General features: G+C 43.2%; 1 protein-coding gene across 9 annotated transcripts in view; it reads left to right on the forward strand.

The window, feature by feature from the left end:
• LOC134353777 (protein phosphatase 1 regulatory subunit 12A-like) overlaps nucleotides 1-13315 on the forward strand; it is a 199708-nt gene that overhangs the window by 128811 nt on the left and 57582 nt on the right. For all 9 annotated transcript variants that reach the window (XR_010019677.1, XM_063062143.1, XM_063062148.1 and 6 more), the window contains one exon: nucleotides 2984-3181. Coding sequence is in view for 8 of the 9 variants with exons in the window: in XM_063062143.1 (XP_062918213.1) it covers nucleotides 2984-3181 (198 nt within the window). In the remaining variant the exon portion in view is untranslated. The remainder of the gene's footprint in view (nucleotides 1-2983; nucleotides 3182-13315) is intronic.

Below are 13315 nucleotides of genomic sequence, written 5' to 3' on the forward strand. Positions count from 1 at the left end.
AACTATCAGTGACAAAAATCATTGTTTTTGAACACAAGCACATGCAGCTAACTCTATTTGAAAAGTAACACACACAAAAAATGCTGGTGAACGCAGCAGGCCAGGCAACATCTATAGGAAGAGATACAGTCAACGTTTTGGGCCGAGACCCTTTGTCAGGACCAACTGAAAGAAAAGATAGTAAGAGATTTGAAAGTGGGGGGAGGGGGGAGATCGGAAATGATAGGAGAAGACAGGAGGGGGAAGGATGGAGCTAAGAACTGGAAAGTTGATTGGCAAAAGGGATACGTGGCTGGAGAAGGGAGAGGATTATGGGACTGGGAGGCCTAGGGAGAAAGAAAGTGGGAGGGGAGCCCAGAGGATGGGCAAGGAGTATAGTGAGAGGGACAGAGGGAGAAAAAAGAGAGCGAGAGAAAAATAATGTGTGTATATAAATAAATAAAGGATGGGGTACGAGGGGGAGGTGGGGCATTAACGGAAGTTAGAGAAATCAGTGTTCATGCCATCAGGTTGGAGGCTACCCAGACGGAATATAAGGTGTTGTTCCTCCAACCTGAGTGTGGCTTCATCTCAACAGTAGAGGAGGCCGTGGATAGACATGTCAGAATGGGAATGGGATGTGGAATTAAAATGTGTGGCCACTGGGAGATCCTGCTTTCTCTGGCAGACAGAGCGTAGGTGTTCAGCGAAACAATCTCCCACCCTGCTTCGGGTATCGCCAATATATAGAAGGCCGCATCAGGAGCACCAGATGCAGCATATCACCCCAGCTGACTCACAGGTGAGGTGTCGCCCCACCTGGAAGGACTGTCTGGGGCCCTGAATGGTTGTGAGGGAAGAAGTGTAAGGGCATGTGTAGCACTTGTTCCGCTTACAAGGATAAGTGCCGGGAGGGAGATTGGAGGGAAGGGATGGGGTGGTCGAATGGACAAGGGAGTCGTGTAGGGAGCGATCCCTGCTGAAAGAGAAGGGGGGGGAGGGAAAGATGTGGTAGGATCCCATTGGAGGTGGCGGAAGTTACGGAGAATTTTATGTTGGACCCGAAGGCTGGTGGGGTGGTAGGTGAGAACAAGGGGAACCCCGTTCCTAATAGGGTGGCAGGAGGATAGGATGAGAGCAGATGTGTGTGAAATGGGAGAGATGCGTTTGAGAGCAGAGTTGATGGTGGAGGAAGGGAAGCCCCTGTCTTTAAAAAAGGAGGACATCTCCTTCGTCCTGGAATGAAAAGCCTCATCCTGAGAGCAGATGCGGCGGAGACGGAGGAATTGCGAGAAGGGGATGGCATTTTTGCAAGAAACAGGGTGGGAAGAGGAATAGTTCAGATAGCTGTGAGAGTCAGTAGGCTTATAGTAGACATCAGTAGATAAGCTGTCTCTGGAGATAGAGAAAGAAAGATCAAGAAAGGGGAGCGACGTTTCGGAAATGGACCAGGTAAACTTGAGGGCAGGGTGAAAGTTGGAAGCAAAGTTAATGAAGTCAACGAGCTCAGCATGCGTGCAGGAAGAAGCGCCAATGCGGTCGTCGATGTAGTGAAGGAAAAGTGGGGGGCAGATACCAGTATAGGGTTGGAACATGGATTGTTCCACAAAGCCAACCATACGGGTGCCAATGGCTACACCTTTAGTTTGGAGGAAGTGGGAGGAGCCAAAGGAGAAATTATTAAGAGTAAGGACTAATTCTGCTAGATGGAGCAGAGTGGTGGTAGAGGGGAACTGGTTAGGTCTGGAATCCAAAAAGAAGCGGAGAGCTTTGAGACCTTCCTGGTGGGGGATGGAGGTATATAGGGACTTAGACATCCATGGTGAAAATAAAGCAGTGGGGGCCAGGGAACTTAAAATTATTGAAAAAATTCAGAGCGTGAGAAGTGTCACAAACATAGGTGGAAAGGGATTGAACAAGGGGGGATAAAACAGTGTCGAGGTATGCAGAAATGAGTTTGGTGGGCAGGAGCAAGCTGAGACAATGGGTCTACCAGGATAGGCAGGTTTGTGGATCTTGGGTAGGAGGTAGAAACGGGAAGTGTGGGGTGTAGGAACTGTAAGGTTGGTATCAGTGGATGGAAAATCCCCTGAGCTGAAAACTGTTCACTCTAAGCACAGTGTAGTGTCTAACAGCCACACAAGTGCACAGATCTGATGCTAGTTAGAAACTGTTCAGCAACCATCTCCTGCCCAGTTAAGCGATTTAGCTTCCCAAATAAATAAAGGAATCCCCATTATTGTATCGATTAGTTTTTGTTCATTAAATGTTGTCCCAAATAAGTGACTGCCCCGATTAATTGATGGACCAATTAACCAGAATCTACTCTATTAGATTACAACTTCTGAATAAGTAACCATACTATCAAAATGGACTGCTTCCAGTTGGACTCCCATTGATTTGAGATGTGGTGGAATAAGAAAATTAATTATATCCCTAGCTTCCCACTCCTTTCAATCCATCTAATGAATGCTTTCTTGTGCATTGGCATGCCTGATTACAGTGAAGCATATTGAGCAACCCAGCAAAATTTACACATAAGGCTGATTAGGTGGAATCAGAAGGAAGGTAATAGGCCCAAAGTATTTCCCCAAGGTAATTTGTTGAGTTCAATGAGAGAATGTTGAAGAAGTGGTGGAATTCAGAATGGTACCAGATTTGGCATGGTAGGGAAATGGATAGAGGGTGCCTAGTTTAGGGAGAGATGGCTTTCATCTAATCGGTTTCAGTGTTTAAAAATACTTCACCAAAATTGGACAAATATTCATCTTTCTCAAACTTGCCCTTAAGAGCACCTTACTGTGACTAGAGACAACTTGTGTAAAGTAGGAAAATAAAAGATATTTAACGAACAGTCCATCTTGTGTCTCCGACAGCAAATTTGTGCTCGTGTCCAAATAGTTTACTGAAGTTGAAAGTGCTTTTTAAAAACAAAACAAACCTGTTTGCCGGGTCTTCCTTCAGGGCCTGCTGCTTCCTGTGTGATTGTTGCTTCTTGTTGCAGTGATTCTGCAGCCCCTGGGCCTCGCAGTGCCTCCTATGCAAAGCAGCGAGAAGAAGACTCCGGCATCCTGGCCCGGAGCTCATCCTACACACGTAAACAGACAGAGTTGGAGAGCAACAAACAAGATAAGGACCTCAACAACATTCTGCCAGGCAACACTGGTGTACTTACAGCAACAGTGCCTGGTTATCCAAAGAGGTTTGTAGCCTGTGTGTAGTGAAATCATTGGCCTCTTGCTAATGTCATTAGGCTAGACCGTGTTTCCAGTGGGAATTCATAAAAGGGATTGAGCTTTTGTAATATTCATCTTGAATGTTTACTCTGAGGTTTTGTCTTGTTCTTGTGTGTCTCTGGATATAAAATATTGCACTCACTCAGTTCCCATGGCGAATTACCAGTCGGCAGTTGCAGATTCCTGCAGACAGAAATGATCAGCTGTGTTCAAGTCCTATTCTTGACTTTGAATACCAGGTACACTGGCACAGAAGGGTGTACAGGAATGCTGCATTGTTGGAGATTCTGATCTCTAGGTGTATTCTCAAGTAGAATCTCGCATCTCTCCCCAACAGTGCAGGTGGACATTAAAAATCACCCATCCCTAATTGGAAGTCAGAAAGTTCTTCGGGTGTGCTGGTCAATATTGCTCTCAATCAGCAACTCATCACTTATCTCTGCTCAGAGTGCATCCTTGAAAATAAGCTGCTCTGTTTTCTTTCACAAAAAATGTGACTAAGTCACTGATTTATTACATACAAGCCCATTGGGATGCTCTTCAGATAAAAAAAAATTATTTGCATGTGAGAACCATAATATTAAACTGTAGAAAAATGTATATGTGGCCAAGGTCAGCATAGTGAATATCTGCCCGCTACATTTTGCCCCAGAAATCCCTGGTTGACATTGGATACATTGGATACTAGTGAGCCCAGAGTGAAATGTAAAGAAGAGTTTTTTTTTAAAGGAAGAGTCAAAATGTAAATTGCTGCTGTACAAAACAGCACCATAAGGTAGTAAGATTTAATATGGCATGAGAGACTAAGGTGAGTGGTAATCCTGCGTGGCTGGTGGCATTAAGGGAAGCAACGGGCTGACCTTCTGGATAACCTGTCTGAGGTTCGTAACATTAGACAGTCCACCTAAAACATTCTCACATCCTAAGAAATGTTATTTATGGCATAGTCTTTGTCACATTACAGTGATATTCCTGGCATTCTAATCCAGACTTCTCGATCATGGCATATAAAAGGAATAAATGAGATTTTTACTGTTAATGGAGCAGGTTAGTTTTTTTTATCTGGGTCAGTATAAACATTTTTGCTCTGCATCTGGCTAGTGCTGTATTTGGCAATTTATAGTTGAGCAATTTGAAGGATGTTGTGTTCAGACAGCTGTTAATATGAATGCTATTATGCTTTCTAATACTGCCCAGTTCTCCTGGCGTGTAACCATGTTGATACACTTACAACTTGACTGTCCTGGCTGTAATATGTGCCTATCTTGAAGTAGATAAGCAGATGGAGTAACAGGTTCTTGCACTGTTTGTTGGCCGCAGTGTTAGACCATAAGACTATGGAGCAAAATTAGGCTAATCAGCCCATTGAGTCTGCTCCACCATTTCATCAAGGCTGATCCATTTTTCCTCTCAACCCCATTCTCCTGCCCTCTCCATGTAACTTTTCACGTTTTCATGGCTTTGTGGCCAAATTTGCAGAAGATACAGATAGTTGGAGGAGGGTTGAGGAAGCAGAGTCTGGCATAAGGACTTGGACAGATTAGGAGAACGGGAAAAGTAGTAGCAGTTGGAGTATAATGTAGGGAAGTGTACGTTCCTGCACTTTGGTAGAAGGAATAAAGGCATAAACTATTTTCTAAGTGGGGAGAAAACTCAAACATCAGAGGTACAAAGGGACTTGGGAGTCTTCTGCAGGATTCCCTAAAGGTTAACTTACAGGTTGAGTCAGCCGTAAAGAAGGCAAATATAATGTTAGCATTCATTTCGAGAGGGCTAGAATGCAAGAGCAAGGGTGTGGTGCTGAGGCTTTATAAGGCAATGGCCAGACTGCAGGGAGTATTGTGAGCAGCTTTAGGCCCCTTATCTAAGAAAGGGTGTGCTGGCACTGGAGAGGGTGCAGAAGAGGTTCATGAGACCGATTACAGGAGTGAAAAGGTTAACATATGTGGAGTGTTTAACTGGCTGCGGGCTTGTACTTGTTAGAGTTTAGAAGAATAAGGGGAGGATCTCATTGAAACCTATTGAATATTGAAAGGCCTAGACAGAGTGGATGTGGAGAGGATGTTCCCTATACTGGGTTAGTCTAGGAACAAAGGGCACAGCCTCAGAATAGAAGGACATCCATTTAGACCAGAACTGAGGAGGAATTTCTTAAGCCAGAGGGTGGTGAATCCGTGGAATTCATTGCCATGGACAGCTGTGGAGGCCATGTTATTGAGTAAATTTAAAGCCGAGATTGATAGGTTCTTGGTTAGTCAGGGTGTCAAAGGTTACAGGGAGAAGGCAGGAGAATGAGGTTGAGAGAGATAATAAATCAGCCATGATGGAATGGTGGAGCAGACTTGATGGCTGAGTGGCTTAATTATGCTTGTCTTATGGTCCATTATAACCTCCTATAGCTCAATAATGACTTTTTCATTCCTGTCAGCAGGTTTTCATGAAAGTCAGTGATCACTTCCCTGACAATAATACAACCTTCTGTGCATGCTTTATTTAAGAGAAGTCAGAGTAGATGAAGTGGCTAACTATTTTAGCTGCAGTTGTTTATGTCCTTGTGAGACAGCACTTGGATAGAGCTCATTTTTTTCTCTGGCACATGCAAATAAATCATTAATAAATTATGATCATGTCTGGGACACTGGAACATATTGGGAGCACCCTCTTGCTCATTGATGTAATGTCTTTCCAATTACATGTTCCAGAATTTAAGTTAGCATTGAGGAGGAAGCCGTTTGGGGTGGACACAGTGGTCAGCATGAAGTTGTTGGGCCAAAGTGCCTGTATCCACGCTGTTATTGCTTCATGTGACTCAGTTAGCACCAGATCTCCAGGCACTGAATGTCAGTGCGTCTCCTGCAATTGCGGGAGTCATGGCCGCTGGTGACAGACATAGACACAACCTCTTTCCTACTTCATCTGGGCCTGAAAGTGCTGCAGTGACCATCCTGCCCTGCTGTCTTTGTGTGACATCTGTCCATTCAACTGGACTTTGGAAGAATAAATGAGGCATTGTCTTCAGAGGCAGAAACCACATCTGAACCTCGTTCAGGTTATCTGATTGCCTCCAGAATTGAGAGTGGCTAGATCCCAAGTTACTGGCGAGGTTTGCAGAGTCCGCATGATGCTTCTATCCAGTCCGTGACTGAAGGCTGAGCAGGGAAGTGTATGGTTGGTTAATCCCCAATGGCACCTCTGTAATGATGGTGAGGAACTGACAGCTAAACTACAGAACCACCTGTGTCTATGCAGCCAAGTGCTCACCTGGAAGAAGATCAGAGATTGAAGTGAGGTATGCGGAGTTGGCTGGGGAAGGTGACGGGGATTGAAGTCCAAGGTGAATTTGTGTGACGGGGGATCCCTACAGTATCTTGTCAAATGCATTAGTATTCCAAAGAATCAAAGCAGTTACTTTCCCCAAGCAGTAAGGCTGGTCAACATCTCCACCCACTGACCCACCCCTCCACACCCCTTACGAATATCATTTCCTGTCAGTCACCTTCTGTATAGACACTCCTGTGCCTCGTGTCACTTTATGGACATACATTCAATCTCTGTTCATAAGCTATCTTATTTGTATTTATTGTGATTTTTTTATTATTGTGTCTTTGTCTTATTGTGTGAGGTATGACTTTTCCTGCACAAAGCCATGCAGACCATCTCTGATCAGCCCGATGTACATAAACCCTATCCCTTAGGATTTTCTGCGGTAATTTTCCTACCAATGATGCAAGACTCAGCAGCTTGTGGACACTTGGCTTATTACTGCTGCTCTTCTTTAATAAAGGAGCACCATTAGCTGTCCTCTAGACCTCTGGCATCGCACCCGTAACTAATAAGCATCCAAAAATCTCTCTTAGTGCCTCAACCATTTCCTTCCTTATTTCCCAAGGCAGCCTGGGATAGATCTCATCCTGCCCTGATGATTTGTCAAATATTAAGCCTTCCCTGGCATCTAACATCTACTCTTAATACTGACCTCCTCTAGATGATCCATGTATCCCTCCCCAAACTCGATATCTTCAAAAAAAAAACAGACTTCATGACATATGTGAGTGAATAAGCCTGATTCTGATATGAGTCTCTATCGTGGACTGTAATGGGAAGCAAAAAGGGAATCGTGATTGGGGGGGAAGGGAAAGAGAGGAGGGAGAAAGTGGAAGGCTCCAGAGAGACATTCTCTAATGATCACTAAGCCGATTGTTTGGGACCAAATGACCTTGCCGGTGCCAGGCCCTGCCCCTGCCACTCCTTCTCTGCTACCAGTCCCACACCCCTCCTGCAGTGCCTCACCATCGTCATTCCCAATATCCTTTGCTCCCGCCAGATTTACAAACTCACTCTCCACTTCATTTTGGCAAGCCCAGTACTGTGCAAAAGTCTTAGACACTCTAGCTATATACGATATGTGGCTAAGACTTTTGCACAGTTCTGTAGGATCACATCGTGTTGCCATACAGAGTACTCCTTTGGAGTCTTGGCTACCTTCTTCCAGTGGATATACTTATGCATGGCATTCTCCTAAATCTTACTTACCAAGGGTATTTCATGCTTGAATTTCCAGCATCTGCAGAATTCCTCGTGTAAGGGTATTTCATAGTCCCTTTTGTCCTCCAATTCCTTTTTTACATCTCTCTATATTCCTTGAGATTCCCTCTATCCCATTTGTGTATTTCCTTTTTTTTGATCAAACCTTCAGTCTGTCCTTTGTCGTCCAAAGTTCCCTAATCTTGCCATATTTGCCTTCACCCTTCCTGGACCATGCTAACCCTGAACTCTTAAAGCTCCTTTAAAAGACTCCCACTTGTCAGCTGTCATGTTATCTGCTAGCATCTGCTCCCAATCTACTTTCGGCAGGTCCTTGCTTACGCTATTGAAATCAGCATATGTGCCGAGGAGGCTGAACAATCTCTCTGTACCGCTGCCAGTTATGTATTATCTTTCAAATCAAAGGAAAACAAATCCTTTGAAAATAGAAAGAACTGCACATACTAGAAATCTGAAACAAAAACAGAGAGAAATGAAAATATACATGTGCCAGATCATGCATGAAAACAGATTAGTCTCGGCATTTGTCAGAAGGGTTTCTACTTCAAAAAAAAGTGGCTTTTCTTTCTTAATTCTATGTCTCCATGCTTTTCACTCATTGTCTTTCATTGGGTTTATTTTTTTCTGCGTTCTCAACATATCTTACGTTGTTTCAAACTGTCTTTAATTTTCCCTAGCTGCCTCTCAAAGGACCCCCTTCCAACAATCCAGGTTTCCTCCAAGCATTGATAACAGGTGTTTCCAGTCAATATTTTCTTTACCCTCTTGTACTCATCCACTAAAGTCACTAACCCTTCCAGAAATGAGCACTTTACAAAGTTGGGCTCAATCCAAAAGTTTAGAAGGCTCATTCTTAAGCAACAGTCAAACCAAAAGCTGTCTGATGACCTGTGCCTCACTGCATTCCAGTGCTCAGGTATTGAAGACCTGCATTTCACCATGTTGGCTTTTAGCTAGCTGACTTTGGTACTGAGGTGGCCCATTGGTTTTCAAGGGATTTAATTGAAGTCTAGCTCCCTGTCTTGTCCTGAACTAAGGCATTTTTATGCAGTTATTTTTTCTTGGCTATGTTTTTCTATTGGTGCTGTACCTATTTGGTTATACAGCTGACAGGAAGGGATAGGTGCAAGAAAATGGCAGCTGAGCACGGTGAGTATCAAAGACACAATCTCAGTCTTTTCCTATTATGTTCATGAAGCTACTTCCTAAATATCCAAATGAAATTCTTTTAGCCCCAGCACCTCTTGTCACAGTTTGATATTCTAAATCTAGCTAGTTTTATTTGAAGCCATCAGCTAATCTGCAGAAGCCTGATCTGGATGCCTAGAATGGAGGATCATTTTGGAAAGGATGAGATGACCAGACATATATATCTTTGAAAATCTATGTTTGAAATAGTACACGCTGTTAAGGATTGCAGATTCTTCAACTTGTAGGTCAGGAACAATGTGGGTGGGGATTACAGAAACAGAATGGGACGTATTCCACCGGTTAACATGAGGAATAGTTCACTGTAAACAAACAGCTCTTCAGGATTGGGCTCCACATAAAACCTCTCTAGAGAAAGGCAGACTTTTAGTCTCCAATCTTTACTCACCTCAAGACACATGGTAACATCTTACATCGAAATTCAGGATTTTTCAATGTATGCAAACATGCATATTGTACCACTGCATCGCTTAGATAGCATGCAGTGAATGTCTGTTTCTGTCAATAGTTCACAATGTAAGCAAATACTTTTTCAAGTGATGCACGGGAATAATTTCTCCCTCTTTCCCACGTCACTTCTGGACATTTAATTTCCAACACGTTGTTCAACTATTCAGTTAACTACTTCAGCATCTCACCCTCTCCAACTCCTACCCCGTTTGTCTCGTCTTCCTTCTGTCCATTGTCACTGCCAGTGGAAATATCTTTCCTCAGTGGAAGTTTTGTGATGAACCAAATCTGAAGGACTGTTTGTTTACTGTGAACTACTCTGCATTCTGTCCCTCCTTGCAATCCTCATCTCTGTTGTGCTTGGTCTATTCTCCTGTACCATCTTCCCATATTTATTGCATCCTTCCAAAAGATTCTTTGAGTGCACCATTTAGTGATGTACTGGATAAGTGAGCTATTGCAATAGCTTGTACTGTATATTTCCCCTCCGCCCCAGGCAGATTCAGCTTCAGTCTCTTTAGCTCAACAACTTTTTTATAGTTACTATTTTGGCAGCAACTGAGTAGTGTCAATACCAGGTCTGCTAGTTAGTGGAACATTATTCCAAATTATGTCTCAATTCTTTTTCTTCTGGTGTAGGATCTTCCACTACCTTTTGCTGGATTGAAAGTAATATAGGCTAAAATATGTTTTTTTTTAACCTCAGAAGACACTGCTACCATGTGTGCTCTTGTCCACAATCCAACACCAATGTGTGAAAATAACAGAACACTACAGATCCCAGAAGTCTGAAATCAAACATAAAATTCCGAAGCAACTCCACAGGTCAGGTAACAGCTGTGGAAAGAAAGGAGTTAATGATAAATAGCTAGAATTTGCACAGCTTGACCTAACTCCAAAACCATCCTGAAGAAATATTATTCAGTAGATACTCAATGCAGTTTGATTACTCAGCCCAAGTTGTAAGACCAAAGTTCAAAGTACATTTATTATCAAAGAATTAATGCTTCGCACAACCTTGAGATTTGTTTCCTTACAGGCAGCCACATAATAAAGAAACCCAGCAGAGCCCATTAAAACAAAAGAAGACCATCGAGCACCCAATATGCAGAGAAAAAAAAAGCAAATTGTGCAAATAATAAAAGTAAGCAAATAGCATTCAGAACTGAAGTTCACAAAAATGGTCGGCAATCGCTGCAAACAAGTCAGAAGCCTGTTAGTTGCAGACCTCAGTCTCATTTCAATGTAGAGACGAGTAAATCTCACAGAGTAGCGAGCTGAAGTTTAATGCAGAGACAAGTAAACCTCCACTGAAAATATACTGTAGGATCAGAATTAGGCCATTCGGCCATCATGGCTGGTTTATTATCCCTTTCAACCCCATTCTTCTGTCCTCTCCCCGTATCCTTTAATTCCCTGATTAATCAAGAACCTATCAACTTCTTCCTTAAATATACCCAATGACTTGGCTTGCATCGCTGTCTGTGGCAATGAATTCCACAGATGCACCCTCTGGCTGTAGAAAAATTTCCTCGTCTCTGTACAAAATGGATGTCCCTCAGTTTTGAGGCTGTGCCCTCTGGTTCCAGACTTACCCAAAATAGGAAACATCCATATGATCCAGACCTTTCAATATTCGATAGGTTGCAAAGTGATGCCCTCTCATTCTTCTAAACCCCAGCAAGTACAAACCCAAAGCCATGAGACGCTCCTCATATGTTAACCCTTACATTCCTGGGATAATTCTCATGAGCCTTCTCTGAACTCTCTCCAATGCCAGTACATCTTTTCTTAGAAATGGGGTCCAAAGCTGCTCATAATACTTCATGCAGTGTGACCAATGCCTTATAAAGCCTCAGCATGAAATCCTTGCTTTTCTATTCTAGTCCTCTCAAAATAAATGCTAACATTGCATTTGCTTTCCTTAACACCAACTCAACCCGCAAGTTAATCTTAAGAGAATCCTGCACAAGGACTCTGCATCTCTAATTTTTGAGCTTTCTCCCCATTTAGAAAATAGTCCATGCCTTTATTCCTTCTGCCAAAGGGCATGACCATGTACTTCCTTACGTTGTAGTACATTTGCCACTTGGTTGCCCATTCCGCCATTCTGACTATGTCCTTCTGTAGCTTCCCAGCTTCCTCAGTACTATCTGCCCCTATTCGTATTGTCTGCAGACTTGGTCACAAAGCCATCAGTTCCTTCATCCAAATCACTGACGTACAAGATAAAAAGAATCTGTGCCAACACTGTCCATGTGTACACCACTAGTTACCAGCAGCCAACCAGAAAAGGCTCCCTTTATTCCCACTCTTTGCCTCCTGCCAATCAGCCGATCTTCTATCCATGCTAATATATCTCCTGTATTATCAGGGGTTTTTACCTTGTTAAGTAGCCTCATGTTTGGCACCTTGTCAAAAGCCTTCTGAAAATCCAAAGAAACATCATCCACTGACTCTTCTTTGTCCTTCCTGCCTGTTATTTCCTTAAAGAATTCCATCAGGTTAGTCGGGCAAAATCCCTCCTTAAGAAAACAATGCTGACTTTGCCTTTTTTTTTATCATGTGCTTCCAAGTACCCTGAAACCTCATACTTAATAATAGACTTCAACATCTTTCCAGCCACTGCCTCCCATCTCTTCTGCCTTCCTCCCTTAAAGAGTGGAGTGACACTTACAATTTTCCAGTCTTCCGGAACCATTCAAGAATCTAATGATTCTGGAAGGATCATTAGTATTGCTGTCACAATCTCTTCAGCCACCTCTTTCAGAACCCTGGGATGTAGTCCATCTGGGTCAGGTGACATATCTATCTTGAGACCTTTCAGCTTCCCAAGCACCTTCTCCTTAGTGATAGCAACTACACTAAGTTCTGCCCCCTGACACTCTCAAATTTCCAGCATCTCTCTCCTGTCTTCCTCAGTGAGAATCGGCGCAAAATAATTATTAAGTTTGTCTGCCATTTCTTTTTCTTCCAATTGTACCCCTCCAGCACTTCCTCTTTCACATCTATAGTATCTGCTTTCCACTATCCCCTGTCACTACTGCAGCCTTCCACCCACTCCACCTCCCTTCCCTTCTGAGCCACACAGCCAGACTCAGTGCCAGTGACCTGGTCACTGTGGCTTCCTCCTGCTAGGTCATACCCCCAACAGTATCCAATGCAGTATATTTATTATTGAGGGGAACAGCCACAGGGGTACCCTACACTTGTTTCCTTTTTCCTTTCTGTCTCCTGACAGTCACCCAGGTACCTGCCCCGTACGACTTAGGAGTGACTACCTCCTGTAGCTCCTATCTATCACCTCCTTATTTTCTCATGTAAGTCGAAGGTCATCCAGCAGCAGCTGCAGTTCCTTAACACTGTCTCTATGGAGCTGCAACTCGATTCACTTCATGCAGATGTGGTTATCAGGGAGACTGGAGGTCTCCCAAATTTCCCTCATCTTACACAAGGGGCACACCACTAGCTCCGGATCTATTCTCAGTGCACTAGCTATGTACGAACAGAAAAAAAATACTAGAAACTTTCTTACTTAGAACCTCCACCGGTGCTTGCCCAAGCCTGTTTCTGCCTAATCCTGTTGAGCCAAAGCTGGACCACTCTAACACTGGCCACTCCACTTTATTGGCGCCAAGTTGATTTCAACATGCTGAAAGCTTCTGAACTCTTTTTAAACTTTTGCTGTGTCGCCAGTTAATGACCTCTTGTACTGATTTCAGCCCGTGAAAAGATAAATAAGCTAAACTACTCATATTACATTTTAAGTTGTGTTCACTTGTACAGCTCTTGATGCTGATAATACATGAGATGGAATCACTTCAGCAATGGTTCAGTTTTGAAAATTTTGATAATTTAGCTGATAACTTTTCAACAGTAGTACATCTAACGGCTCT

The sequence above is a fragment of the Mobula hypostoma genome, chromosome 11 (genome assembly GCF_963921235.1).
Source record: "Mobula hypostoma chromosome 11, sMobHyp1.1, whole genome shotgun sequence".
NCBI classification, from domain to species: Eukaryota; Metazoa; Chordata; class Chondrichthyes; order Myliobatiformes; family Myliobatidae; genus Mobula; species Mobula hypostoma.